Source organism: Siphateles boraxobius, unplaced genomic scaffold, assembly GCF_051911475.1.
Source record: "Siphateles boraxobius isolate OS27281-9 unplaced genomic scaffold, OSU_SipBor_1 53, whole genome shotgun sequence".
NCBI classification, from domain to species: domain Eukaryota; kingdom Metazoa; phylum Chordata; class Actinopteri; order Cypriniformes; family Leuciscidae; genus Siphateles; species Siphateles boraxobius.
Window position 1 is genome coordinate 1,307,439 of NW_027509175.1, and position 14,340 is coordinate 1,321,778.

The 14,340-nt window shown below is 36.4% G+C and overlaps 1 protein-coding gene across 4 annotated transcripts in view; it reads left to right on the forward strand.

Moving 5' to 3' along the window:
* The window catches only part of LOC143714061 (EF-hand calcium-binding domain-containing protein 6), a 50,742-nt gene that overhangs the window by 4,684 nt on the left and 31,718 nt on the right, over positions 1-14,340 (forward strand). For all 4 annotated transcript variants that reach the window (XR_013195398.1, XR_013195397.1, XM_077204997.1 and 1 more), the window contains exons 3-12: positions 1,187-1,287; positions 1,359-1,436; positions 1,538-1,681; positions 5,422-5,559; positions 5,695-5,825; positions 6,294-6,436; positions 6,517-6,713; positions 9,375-9,482; positions 9,913-9,978; positions 14,022-14,132. Coding sequence is in view for 2 of the 4 variants with exons in the window: in XM_077204997.1 (XP_077061112.1) it covers positions 1,187-1,287; positions 1,359-1,436; positions 1,538-1,681; positions 5,422-5,559; positions 5,695-5,825; positions 6,294-6,436; positions 6,517-6,713; positions 9,375-9,482; positions 9,913-9,978; positions 14,022-14,132 (1,217 nt within the window). In the remaining 2 variants the exon portion in view is untranslated. The remainder of the gene's footprint in view (positions 1-1,186; positions 1,288-1,358; positions 1,437-1,537; positions 1,682-5,421; positions 5,560-5,694; positions 5,826-6,293; positions 6,437-6,516; positions 6,714-9,374; positions 9,483-9,912; positions 9,979-14,021; positions 14,133-14,340) is intronic.

The following is a 14,340-nucleotide window of genomic DNA, read 5'->3' on the forward strand; positions in this document are numbered from 1 at the left end:
CTGTCTGACCGACTGAACCCAGCACACAGGCCCCCTCGACTCCGCCTGGTCACGAGAGCTGCCTTAGTCACACAGTGGGGGTACACACACACACACACCCGTCACAAGAGTCAGAGTGGGTGTGTGGATGAACACTCAAGCCCTCTATCCCATCTTGTCACAAAAGAAGCTTGAAATGCTGTCACTCATTATATTTAATACAATCAGTAGGCCTACTTATAAAAATCTTTCAGTTAGTGCAGTTTTCAAATGAATCTGCATGCTATCCGAATAGGCTTACATTAATATTACATGGAAATGTGATCTCTGAGATATTTCACAGAGTTTAGAAGAGTTTCTGTGATCTGTTTTTGCAGAAATATTAATGATCTCCAGAGAGGAAAAAAAAGAGTGCTAAAGTGTTATAGGTCTATATTTAAAATTTTTATAAATATTTTGTCTTTTATTTTCTAAAAGAACTGGCTTGTTAGAATCATTCTGTCATGATCATGTTCTGTTTAGTCTTGTCTAGTTGTCCTAGATGCCACATAGACAACACTGTTTTCAACTAAAAACGGAAAACTTTTTATGCATTTTGGCCATTTATTTACACGACAATGGATTTTTTGGGGCCTGAAAATGCTAACTTTTTGCAAATTTTGAATAGTATACTGTTTTTTTTCCTGTGTAAACAACCAAAACGTGAATTTGTGAAAACGTTGATGTCATGCACATGCATTTTATGTGTTCACTCTATAGGTGCATATTGTTTCTTTACAAAGTGACATTGCCAACTACTGGCCTGGCATGCATAATACAGTGTTTTTAATCGTTTTCACGGATCCATGGGAACTGGGATAGTTTTGATAACATTGTCGTCTGTATGTGAAAAACTCAAAACAAAAACATTTCTTTTTTTAGCACATTATTGCCGTGTAGACATAGCCTTATTTCCATTGTTACTGTTTGCCGTAGTTCTAGTCATTCATTAGTTGTCATAGTCCCTGATTAGTGTCCCACCTGTTCCCTGTTCTGTTGTTTACCTTCCTCTGTGTATTTAAGCATCAACTGCGTCAATAATATGTCTATTTTTGATTTGTGCAGCAGTGTGTTAGGGTTGCAGTGGAAGGTGTTTATAAATACTTTTTTTATTTAAATACGGACACTACACTTAACCAATATACCGATTTCATCCTTTCATTTAAAGCTGGAAGATGAGGTAAAAGAGCGAGTTCAAACTACTGGAGCTCTGACACTCAAAATCCTGTTCAAGAACAATCACCCTGATGGCAAACCTCTGGTCAACAGGTAAAAACACAGGCACACACATGTTAATCTACAAAATGTTTCTATTTTCTAATGGTATGTTCTTTTCCTAGACCTGTTTTACTTGAAATCCTTACAAAGTTCCTGAGACGGCCTGTCACAGCTAAACAGCTGAAAGGCCTTCTATTCCGGTAATTAATGACGCTCTTACAACTCTCAAAGCAAACATGTTGTTATACTATAAAACATTGACCATATAAAAAAATACCCTGTCTTGCTCTTTTCTGTTTAGTCTGCACCTCTCTGACCGAGTGCTTATCAGTTTTGAGGAGTTTTATGGTGCCTTAAAAGACCCAGACTTCAATAAAAGTTACCCTGCAGGTCCTCTTACAATTCCCCAGACACTGGCCCTCCTGAGAGGACCTGTAAGCCGCAGGTGAGATCTCTGTGTTCATGACCAACTGCAGTATTTTTGCTGAAGTCAATGGTCCAGTTAACTGTCATATTAACTCCTTGTTGTCATCTGGGGGAAAGTGGGAATTAAAATATAAAAATTCTGTATTATCAAAATCAAAGTAAAAAGCAATATCAATAAACAGTTAAGATAATTTAATCAACAAAAGTAGCATTCATATTAAAGAAAAATAGTATAAGCAAACTTTTCAAGTTAAACATTTCATAAACATGTTTTTTTAATATATATAGTAGAGCATGGTGTAAAAAAGATGGTAAAATAGGAAAGAACACATCTAAAATAGTGTGTCTTAAGTTAACTTCTTGTTTATTGAACGGTTGTATAGAAGCATGGTCATACGTTTTCGCATTTGATTTGTGATGTTGGTCTGAATGCTTTGTGTGCTGTGTTTACTTCTGCTGGTATTCAGAACAACAGCAAGAATGCGATAATGCTTTTATATCTATATAGGCTACTTTATTGTTGTCAAACACGTACAGTTATGAACTACATCTGTGGTTATTCTGCTAGGCCAACTGTGGCTCAAAAAAGTAAAGTTGTTATTCTTCCAAATGTCCTTTTTTAACCCCTGGAGGTTTCCTTACATATGATTGTTTCGCAAATGTTATGGGAATATTTGTAATGTTCTTTGAACATTCTGAAACAAGGAAATGTACAAATGAAATTAAATAATAATAATAATAATAATACATTTTATTTATAATGCGCTTTTCTAAAACCCAAAGCACTAAGAGTAATACAAAATTACAGTACACATCATTAAAATACTAATCATAACAGTCTATGTAAGCAATTTTAAAAAGGTGTGTTTTTAACAACTTCTTGAAACTGGCTAATGTTCGAGCATTTCTAACAGTAAGAGGAAGTGCATTCCATAACCTGGGTGCCGCGACAGAGAAAGCTCTCTCCCCCATAGATTTTAATCTACAGGGAGGTTGCTGAAGAGTAAGAGAATCCGTAGACCGAAGGGAACGAGAAGGCGCGTACAGGCTGACTAAGTCACAGATATAAGAAGGATATATTTCGTGCATAGCTTTGTATGTTAGTGTGAGAGTTTTAAAAGCAATACGTGACTGGACAGGTAGCCAATGCAAACTATAAAGCACACCTGTTATGTGCTGACGTGGTGAAGTGTATGTCAGCACCCGTGCTGCTGAATTCTGGATGTACTGCAGGCGTTTTATAGATTTAACAGGTAAACCAACAAAAAGTGCATTACAGTAAATAATCCTGGAAGTAACAAATGCATGAATAAGCCTTTCAGCATCTGGTAGAGTAAGATAGGGCCTAATTCGTGCAATGTTTCTTAGGTGATGGAATGCAGATTTCATAATACTCTTTATGTGAGAGTCTAGTGTTAGGTGGGCGTCAAAAATCACACCAAGGTTACAAGCACAAGAAGATGGAGATAAAACACTATCGTCCATGATCAAATTAAAATGTCTCCCTTTGTGAGTAGCCGCGGGTGTGCCAATGAGCAGAATCTCTGTCTTAGAGGAATTCAGTTTTAAAAAATTATGATGCATCCACGTTTTTATTTCCTGCACACATTCCGAAAGAATTTTGGAGGTGACAGTAGGATCAGATTTGGAGCTGATGTAAATTTGAGTATCATCATTGTAAAAATGATACCCCAGACCATATTTCCTAATTATTTGCCCCAAAGGAAGCATATAAACACTAAACAATATAGGACCCAAGACTGATCCCTGAGGAACACCAGAACGGACTTGTTCAATGTCAGATTTGTTGTTTCCCAACTCAACAAACTGGGAACGATCAGTGAAGTAAGATTTGAAACAAGATGTCCTAACTACAGCCTGTAGTTCAATGACATACTGCGTTAAAAATCCAACAGTGGACGTGTTTTTCCCCTAACCAATGTAAGGTTAGGGTGTATAGGTTATGCGCTTATGTAGGCTATCAGCACTGTGATTGACATGAGTAATGAAATCTTAAAAAAATTAAAGTAAAATTAAAAAATGTTTTTGCGTTAACTTTTTGAGAACATTATTAAAGACCAGATCATTTTAAATAAACCTTCTATTTACGTTATTGGAAGAATGTTTGTTTTATAACTTTAAGAGAACCTTGCCAGAATGTTAGCCAAACATATATTTTGATAATGTTCCCTGTTAGATGGGTAGCTAGTCCCGGGCCCCTGGTTGAGAACCATCATTAATAGATGCCATTTGGTTCATTTTGTATATAATGATTGTAATATAATCTACAAATTCATTTTGGGGTCACTGTATGAGGATTATTGAATCTAAACTGTAAAAAAACACACAAAAAACTGAACTCATCACTCAAACAATACTCTAGGAAGACATGACGATTCAGAAAGAATGTGAACTGCTCAAACTCAAAGTTCACCAGCAGGGAGTGAGAAAGCAGCTCAGAGAACGCAAAAAGATGATCAGCAAAGCAGCTTACTGCTCTGCCACCTCCATTTCTCCCTCTCTGTACTATTGTATCTGTTTAAAGCAGCAATGGAATACAATGAGGGAGTGTGCAAGAGTGCGAGAGTTTGGTTAGTGTGTGTGTGTGTGTGTGTGTGTGTGTGTGTGTGTGTGTGTGTGTGTGTGTGTGTGTGTGTGTGTGTGTGTGTGTGTGTGTGGTACTGATTGCGTAAGACCTGGTCAGACCAAGACACACTCCAGCCGTGAGCAAAAAAAAAAAGAAGAAATCTCTGTGACTAATCTCACACATTTTCCCTCTCTTTCTTACAGACACATTGATTATGAGACTACAAGTGAAAGATGGTAAAGATAGGATGAGGGAAAGAAAACAGACAAGAGAGGGATAAAGATGAAAGAGCAACAGGAAAAGAAGAGAAATGTGCCACACATAAAAAGTGAGATTTATGGGTCCGAAAAGGTTGGAAATAGAAAGAAAGGATCAGTGGAAGAGATGAAGGGACATAATAAAGAGAAGCGTTTAATCTCTTGCTCTATTTCTCTTCATATGTATGATTGACAGTGTGTGTGTGTGTGTGTGTGTGTGTGTGTGTGTGTGTGTGTGTGTGTGTGTGTGTGTGTGTGTGTGTGTGTGTGTGTGTGTGTGTGTGTGTGAGTGAGAGGGACAAAGAGAGGAGAAACAAAAAAAAACAATTTGTAAACAATCTCTGCAAAAAAAATTAAATAAAAAGTAAATAAATAAGAGATTTTCAATATGTCAATAATTTGAATGTTTACTGATACCTCTGTCAGCATACAGCATTAAAATAATTTAGGTAAAAAATTGTAGGTGTTTTTTTAAAGAAAATAATACTCATATATATATCAGTGACATTAAATGTATTTATACTAAAGATTTATGTCAAATGAATGCAGTTCTTTTGAACTTTCTATTCAACAAAGAATCCTGCAAAAAAAATGTATCATGGTTTCCTGAGCACAAAATAAGCATATTAGAATGATTTCTAAAAATTAAGCTTTGCTATCACAGAAATAAATTGAATTTTAAAATGTATTAAATCTCTTGCAATATTAATATAGTATAATGTGAAAACAGTTGTGATTTTACTGTATTTTTGGTCAAATAAATGCAGACATGGTGAGCATAAAATACTTCTTTCAAAAACATACGATTTAAAAAATCATATCAATCCCAAACTATCGAACAATTGTGCATAAACATAAAAAATGAGCTTCTGAGTTGCTATTGTCCTGATTGTGAACTCATTTCTCCCACTGTAGGTTTCTGGAGTCTGTAGAGGTTTTTTGCAAGTCAGACAATCTTACTGAAAACTGGCTTTCTGCCCCAGAGTTCAGAAATATTCTCAACAAGCTCAAACTTCACCTGAAAGATCCAGATTTTGAAAAATTATGGAAAAGGTTTGAATTTATTAATTTGTGTGTTTATTTATTTATGCATTCATATATACCATTAAATAACTACAGAGGTTTTTTTAGAATAGAATTTTCTATTTAAAAAAAAAAATCAATAAAAAACACTTTTTTTTAAAACAGGCTAGATGTGGATGGACTTGGAGCAGTCAAACAGACAATTTTTCTGAAGAAATTAGGAATGAGCAGGATTGAACCAAATAATGAGAAAAACTACCACACTTCCATTAACGCTAAAGCTGAGGACACAAAAGGTAAAGTTGCCTGTTAGCTAATAATACAGAATTTGTACAGTTTCAAGTAATGTTTCATTAGCTGAATTTTTCTGCTTTATAAAATGTCCTTATCTGTTAATTTACAAAATAATCAGTAATCAAATGTATCAAAAATTTAGTCCAATCACAGTCATTAGTGAAAGTAAACCGAAGTTGAATTATTATTGTACTAAAATTTTTAATTGAAATTATTATAGATCAATAGTATTGATTTTCTCAGAAGATCTCTTTGACAGATTTTGGATAAACTAGCCGTTTCGATTTGGTTTAGATGTGTACTTGAGCAACAGTCGACCTATAGAGGGTGCTGTGGTCCTGTTTCATTATGGTTCTAATCATTTTTGGTTGGCCTAATTTGAACTAATCAGAAGATTAAGTCAATCCTGACCTGTCATTACACAATTAAAATGTTAATAATTTCCTGTCATCCCTTCCTCTTCACTGCAGCTCCTGCTAGGGCACTCTCTAAGGCAGAAGAGGAGCGTCACACATCTATCGCCATTGAGACATGGCTGAAGGACAGATTCAGAGAAGGAGCTCAGAAGATGAAAACAGAGTTTGATCAACTGGACCCTGAGAACAGCGGAAAGGTAACAAACAGCATTGGGTTCATAAACAGACTGGTTTATCATATCGATTGATGTAAATGTTGTCTGTGTTCTGTTTGCAGGTGAGGGGTGCAGACTTTCTGCAGGTTTTAGGGAAGTTTGGCCTGCATCTGAAGACAAAGCACCTGGGCCTGTTTCTGTCTCGGTGTGGTCTGAAGCTTAAAAAGGGCTGTGTGCACTACTTGAACTTCCTGCGCTCCTTCCAGGACAGAAGTTCAGATGGCATCACTCACAAGATCATCTCCAACCCAAAACACCGGTCAGATTTACAACATAGCAATATCATAATAATATTTATTCATATGGAGCTTTGATTTCTTTTACAACATCTGCAATTCTGCTCTTTTTTGTGTCGAAGAGGCAACACATTTTTGCATACTAAGATTTTAAAAGCATAAAAAGAAACATCCTGGCCTACATTTATAGGAGTCTCAGTACCTTTATTTTCATAAATATTCACACCCTTGTGTTTTATTCTTAAGAAAATGAATGAGGATTTATTTTTTGTCATTTTTAGAGTATATTCTGTTACCCTTTTCTGTAAAATGTGCATAATAAAAATAAGAGGACAACTCCAATATTTGCAAGAAATGATGTGCATGTCTTAAGCTGCATTCACACTGACAATGATTAAATTGCATAGATGCAATGAAATGAAATAAAATATACTTTATTGTCCCTGATAGGGAAATTTGTAGTGGACTCAATAGCCAGCATTTTGACAGAACCTGATACATTAAAAAATAGGTAGACGTCACCGTAGCATTTTATTTCGAGTCCACTTTAGACATTTTACTAACTATAAGTAACTACTTATAACTAAAATGCAACTACTGTACATGTCAACAAACTCTAACAAACTTATTAGTATTAGTAGACTCTATGCTTAATATCTGCTAACACTTTAATTTGATGGTAACTGCAAGTCAACTTATTCTACTAACCCGAACCCTAACACCTAACCATAACCTAACTGTCTACTAATACTCTAATGAGAGTTAGTTGACATGTAGTTGCAAAGTTACTTATAGTTAGTATAATGTCTAAAGTGGGCTATCGAAATAATGTGGAACCGACGTCACTAATCAATGTTCAACAGTCTAATTGATTCTGGCACAAAAGAGTTTATAAACCTCTTCCGTTTATAACAGAGTTCTATACCTTCTTCCAGACGGTAAATGTGATGATACACAGGGCAACTTTTTGAGCAACGTTGCTGGGCAATCTTGGGGAGCGATTGTTGCTTGGGCACCTTCCCATTGAAAATGGCCAAAACATTTCTATCTGTATAATTTAGATCATTCATGGGCCCTGTGTCTCATCTGGTTGCCCATTGACGGCAACATTGCCCAGCGACATTGCCCAAAAAGTTGCCCTGTGTATCAACACCATAAGAGTTCATAACAGGAATAGAGTACATGAGACGGGTCAATTAAAATCCTTTTAGCTTCATTCAATGTACATTGCTCATAGAGATGCATAGATATAAATAAATATAAATATTCCATTGTCAAGTGGATTAATACAGACATATGCTAGTAGCCAGAATTAATTAGGATATGACAATCACATATAGATTTACATGATACAGTCACCTGAATATGAACCAAAATCTGTTTAAATCGGTCTAATATCAGGATATTTTTATGAATTTTTTGTGTAAACAAAGTCAATACTGAAAAAACATTACATGAAATCTTTGTACACAGTACATGAAATCTTTGTACACAGTACACGTTTACAAGTTTGATGTCAGTAAGTTATATATATATATATAATATTTTTTTTTTTTACTCAGCAATGATGCATTAAATTAATCAAATTTACATTTTATAGTGTTACAAAATATTTATATTTCTAATAAATGCTGTTCTTCTGAACTTCTTTTTTTATTAAATAATCCTGGAAAACATTTATCACGGTTTCCACAAAAATATTACACAGCTTAATAAGCAGATATATTAAGAAGTTCAACTGTTTTCAACATTGATAGTAATAATAAATGTTACTTGAGCTCCAAATAAGCATATTAAAAAGATTTCTAAAGGATCATGTGACACTGAAGACTGGAGTAATGAGGCTTTAAAAATGTGCTTTCCCATCACAGAAAAAAAATACATTTTAATATATTAAAATTATATATTTTTAAATTGTATCAGAATTTTACAATATTACTGTTTTTACTATATTTTTGGTCAAATTACTTTATTGGACTTCAATAAAATCTTATCAACACCAAACTTTTAAATTGTGCATATGGTGGGATTTTATCTGAACATGACCACATACAACATTGATTCCTATAAGTTTAGATAATTCCGTTTTGTCACCAGTAACAGAGCAGAGTGGAAACAGAAACTGTGAGTCTTTTCTCTGCTTACACAGAGCCCAAATTACACAGAAGCATCCAGAGAAAGTGATCTTTAAGCCTTGTAGTCAAACTCTTTCCATTTCTAACAAGCTTACGGCCCATAGTTCCTCCCTGCCCTGGGTCACCCAGCACACAGGGTTCAGTAAACAGCAGCTGAACATTAGGCCTAGACTGACAGTGTTTGGTTTGATTAGGGTGGTCCACAGCTTAAAGGATCGGCGGATGAATAAAATGGGCCAGGCAAACAGTTACAATGTATAGAACCTTTCACCATGGTGACAATATACAGTGGCCCCAAAAAGTATTTAAGCACTTAAGCCACATTTTACAATCTATGAATTTTATTGCAATAGATAACACAATAGTAGATCTAATGCAGTCTGTAAACAAAGTATATCTTTTCTCTGAATAACGTTGTTATATTTGCAATTGCAAGTAGTTTTTAAATTATTTTAATCAAATACTTCCAGGGTCATTTGTAGTGGATATTTGAACCTAATGCTTTTTTATAATCTAAAGAAAAACTGTTTTGATTTTTTTTCACTGTAGGTTTCATTCTGATGAGAACCTCAGTTGTGCTTCCTCCTTAAGTGCCATAGAGGCCAAATTAACTCGCCTGTTTCAGTCAGAATACCTCTCTCTCCTCCAGACCTTTCAGTGAGTACAATCCCTCTCTCTCTCTTTCTTCCTTCTACTCTTTCTCCTCTTTTCTCCTTGTGGACAAGACCCCATTAACACCCTCTAAATTGAAAACCGGTGCCTTTTCTCTCTCTTTTAACACGAGATGGTTTGTTACCATTTGGGTCAAAGGTTGACACACTTTTTTTGGTCTCTTTAATTATACCTTTCCATTGTTAACAAGAACCTCATCATAGAAACACTTCTGCTCAAATGAGCCTCCTTTAGAACTCCCTCAACTTTAAATCCTCTAACTAGAAGCATCTCCATTGAGTTTGAAAAGACCATTCTCTTACTTACCTACAGCTAATGCGTTTAGCAAATGCTCTATTATCTTGTTGAAAAGAGAATGTAATGTTTTATTTTTCAAAATCTATGTGTGTTTCTCTGTTTGTATGTATTTGTATAGGAACATTGACAAGCTTAATAAGGGGACCATAAGTAAAGAAGAATTTAGAGCGGCAATGGAGAGCAGGTACATTTTTCATCTTTCATTTATTTTTATTTATTTTACCTTTATTTAACCAGAAGAAGAACTCATTGAGATTAAAAATCTCTTTTCCAAGAGCGTCCTCGCCAAGACAGGCAGCAGCACATTTAACAAGGTTGCGGACATAAAAACATATAACATATACATTCATACATTCGTAAAATCATTTTCTCTTAAATGTCTCTCATGTAACACCTCAGATTAGCGGAGTTTGAATGCAACTTCTAAAACAAATCTAATTGATAATTAAGCTGCATGATTATGATTATTGTAGGCAGAAAATGTTTGTCTAAAATGTTTTGGCAGAAATCACACATTCACATGGACTGATCGAGTCTCACTTTCAGCATATTTACTTTAAAAATACTGTCGTCATCATCAGCATTCTCATTTGGTGACACAAACGCATCAAAATGACACAAAAGGCATTTATCATTGGATTAGAACAAAGTTCTTTTGCCTCGCAAAGGCAAAAGACCGTAACTTCATTTTTGGTCGAAAATTAGCTGTTGATATTTTTGGCACATTCAAGACCTCCTTTATCATGTGGATAAGTATCTTGAGTTGATTCCGTTGTTTTTTTGAGAAAATAATGGGATGTTTTAACACTAACTTCCAAAAGCCCTCGAGAAACCAAGGCAGAACACCGTAACACCAGTCACCGCTCTTTAGCTTTGTTTTGGAACGCTCAAATTGAGTTACGGTACTCTGCCTTTGTTTAGCCACGCGTCAATATGAAGTTACTTTGCCGGTGTTCTGTCAAATAATGCTACCTATCAGATTGTACGAGGTTCTGCCTTTGTTTTACTCTCCATTAAAATTGAAATTATGGTGTAGCTTGTGTACTTTGTACAGCTGCCATCAGTCCCTGTAACTTCTGATGTCTCCAGAGCTTTGTCCTGCACAAACGCGGTCAGAAAATTTAGCATGGTCTGAACCCGCTCCATCGACAAATGTGCGATAACGATCGCGAAGGATATATGCAGAGTTGACAGGAAATTTTTACACATGCCGTAGCAGATGAATACAACAAAGAACTAAAGCCCCGCCTCAGGCAGTTCGTGTACCTGACCTGGTTGAAACACTCATGCATCTTGCTGGCAGAGTGCCCTGAACACAGTCGAACGGGACGCAGGGCTAATATATCACAGGGAGTGTAAATAATGAAGCAACAAGTGTACTGGTGCATACAACATCAGAACAGCTGCTACAAGTGGATTATACCTACAGTCACAGCGTCCAGAATAAATCCGCGGGACGAGCGAAGTGCAAAAGCACAATAATAGGACAGACAGTTCAAACCACCACATACTGAAAAGACACAGAACACAGAAGGTTGTTCTGTAAATGCATTAGTCGTCTAGGTAGTCCAGAAAGCTCTCAAAGGGAGAGCTTTGAGAGCTCTCAAAGACAAGCTCAACTTCGTACTTGTCGTGAACATATCAAGAATCTCAGCGCCTGTGATGAGGCTATCTGAATGTTTAAGTATATGCGTCTTTCAGATCCACCGCTATAAACCAGTCCCCAGGTCGAATGTGCACGAGGATCTGTTTTATTGTGATCATTTTGAATGCGCGCTTAGCAAGTCTTATGCCACTCGGTACCAACTGAAGATACTCTTTACCCGCGATGGAGGTATTTTGTCATGTCTAATGTATTAATTATGCCATCAGAATCCAACCAAAGCACAGGATAGTAATAAGTAGATGGCTATAAGTAATTGTAAATCATACAAAATAAATGCCATTTATTTTAAACAGGTGTACAATGATTTGGTAAATGGTTTTGATTTTGTAAATGATCAGCAACCAAATATTGATAATGTGGAAGTTACTTCCTTTTGCCTTGGCATGACTTCTCACTTTTTGCTGACAATACAAAGGCAGAGTACAGTAACTTTAAAATAGTGGTCAAAAGTCAAGTTTGAGCTCAAGATTTTTTTCATATAGATTATGTATGTCATTACTAAAGCATCTAATTGCCAGATTTCCAGTGTCCTAACTATAATTAATTTGACAGGACAACTAAAAATCTTTAAAGTTATTTTTCTCAGTTCCACACTCTAGCGAGTTACGGTCTTTTGCCTTTGTAGGGCAGACTGTGGTTCTCAACCTTTTTGACTCCAAGGCCTCCTGATATATTTCTGGTACTTCTGTTGTTATGAAAAAGCTGCTCATTTTCAAATAAAAATATAATAATTATAAAGTATAAAATTCCACAACTTTCAGTAACAATGTTCTTTAGCGTGTTTGTTTTTTTCTAGTTGTTTGTGATTACAGTTTATTTATTGTTTTGTACTCACAAATTGAAATTTCTCAGCAATGTCTACCCAATAAAATATTTTGGAGAATGACATAAATAGAAAAAATGTAAAAATGTATACTCATTATACAATGTTTATTTGAATTTTCATGACTTTTCCAGGTAGAAATTACATTAAAATTCCAACATATAACAAGGTTTTCCAATACTGAAGAGTCCTGGTCAATAAATAAAAATTACATTTAAATTAAAATAAGAAAAACAATGTCCACTTATGTTTAATTTTTTTTTATTTTTTTTGCTGTTTTAAAGTTTGTCTTTAATTTAAGCCATCTTGTGGCCCCTTTGAAGTGTGTGGTGAGGCCCCCTAGTGGGCTCCGCCCTCCTGGTTGGAAACCACTGTACTAGACTGGCATGTGTATATGAAAAATAGTTGTTAAAAAGTTCGGTCACGTGTTATCTTGCCTACGGGACTAAGGCCCCATCCACACTACTGCGTTTTAGTTTAGAAACGGAGAATTAAAACGAATACAATCTCCGTCCACACCAGTGTTTTAGCTGTGTATTAAAAATGATCTCCGTCCACTTTAAAACGACTGAAAACGCGGATCACGTCACCATTCACCTACACTGAGCATGCGCGTGCTGGTGTAAACAGGAAACGGATTGACTATTCCTCAGATTTCGCTGAGGTTGATAAGTGCCGATCTGGACATTCAAAAGTTTTCGCACCATTCTTCAGGAACTACAACTTCATTGATAAAATTATCCCACCATGCGCTGGTTCTTCCCGGCTTAACTCAAAACCGACGCTCCATGTACGGTCGATACCGCCGCTGCACACGGGAACTGTCACAGATCGCTGGAATAATAGCTTGCCTCCGGCGCATGTACAGTTATAGCATTGTGAAATGCAGAATTTACTTGCACTAACGTAACTGGTAGTCCAGGCTGTTGTTGTGCGTTTTCTTCCATTGTATGACATCCAATCAGAGAGCCGAGCGTGAGCCTCTGCGTCGTCGTTTCTAAAGTCCTCCGTTTTGACCCGTCTAAACTAAAACGCAAAACGGGGTGGGCAGCGTTTCTGACCTTCTCCGTTTTAGATCTTCGTTTTTGCCGTTTTAGTATGGACGGGAGGTCAGGTGCAAAGGTAGCAAAAGGTCTGCGTTTCTAAACAAAAACGTAGTAGTGTGGATGGGGCCTAAGTAAGCCATTACCGAGCCTTGTACCCCCTCAAAAAAGACCCTGCCTTATTAGAGTCTAAACTGACTGAGAACCTAATTTACTAATATCATTGAAGTTTGAAACACCCCTGTCTTTTCTCTCTGGCCTTTAAAACGCATTTACCTCACCATAATCCTCTTTATTTGAGTATGTAGTATTGTTGTCAGTGTGGACCATGTCTGTCAGATCTGAAGGACAATCTCACATTTTTATTCATAATCTTTGATAAGTTCATTTGTCTTTATCTGTGTTTTCTGGAGCGAGTGAAGGTTGTAGTTTGTTCGGGTGAATATTTGAGGGTGTGCATACGTGTATGTGAAGTCTAATCCCTTGATTGACTGGCCAGTGTGTGTCCAGCTCTGTGCGATGCCTGGGTGAAGAGGGCAGTTGACCTTATGACCTCTTGACTCTGCAGTGTGCGAGAGGGTCAATGAGTGGCGTATGCTTAAGACCTGCTGGACTTGCCGGTCCTGATGAGTGGACTCTCTGACTGTGGTGACATCAGTGATCTGGTGCTGACCTTCCCCTGACCTTCTCCACAGGTTTGGCCTGGAGATTTCCGACCCTCAGTTTGAGCAGCTGTTGGACAGGCTCCCTCTTGATCGCCACGGAAATGTGGAGTACCCGATCTTCATGGCAGCCTTTGACACCAGGTATAGAGCCTTTAAACCGGTCAGCTTAACATTTGCTATATCAATGTTAATTGCACACTAGTTTTGGATATTTTTGTATTTATTTAATATTGGCATCATGTTGCCGGACTGCATACATATTACAAATGTAATAAGAGGGAATTAGTAAGTTTTTAAGCTAAAAAAAAAAGATTTTTTTTTTTTGATCAGCATTGGTTTCAAGGATCCT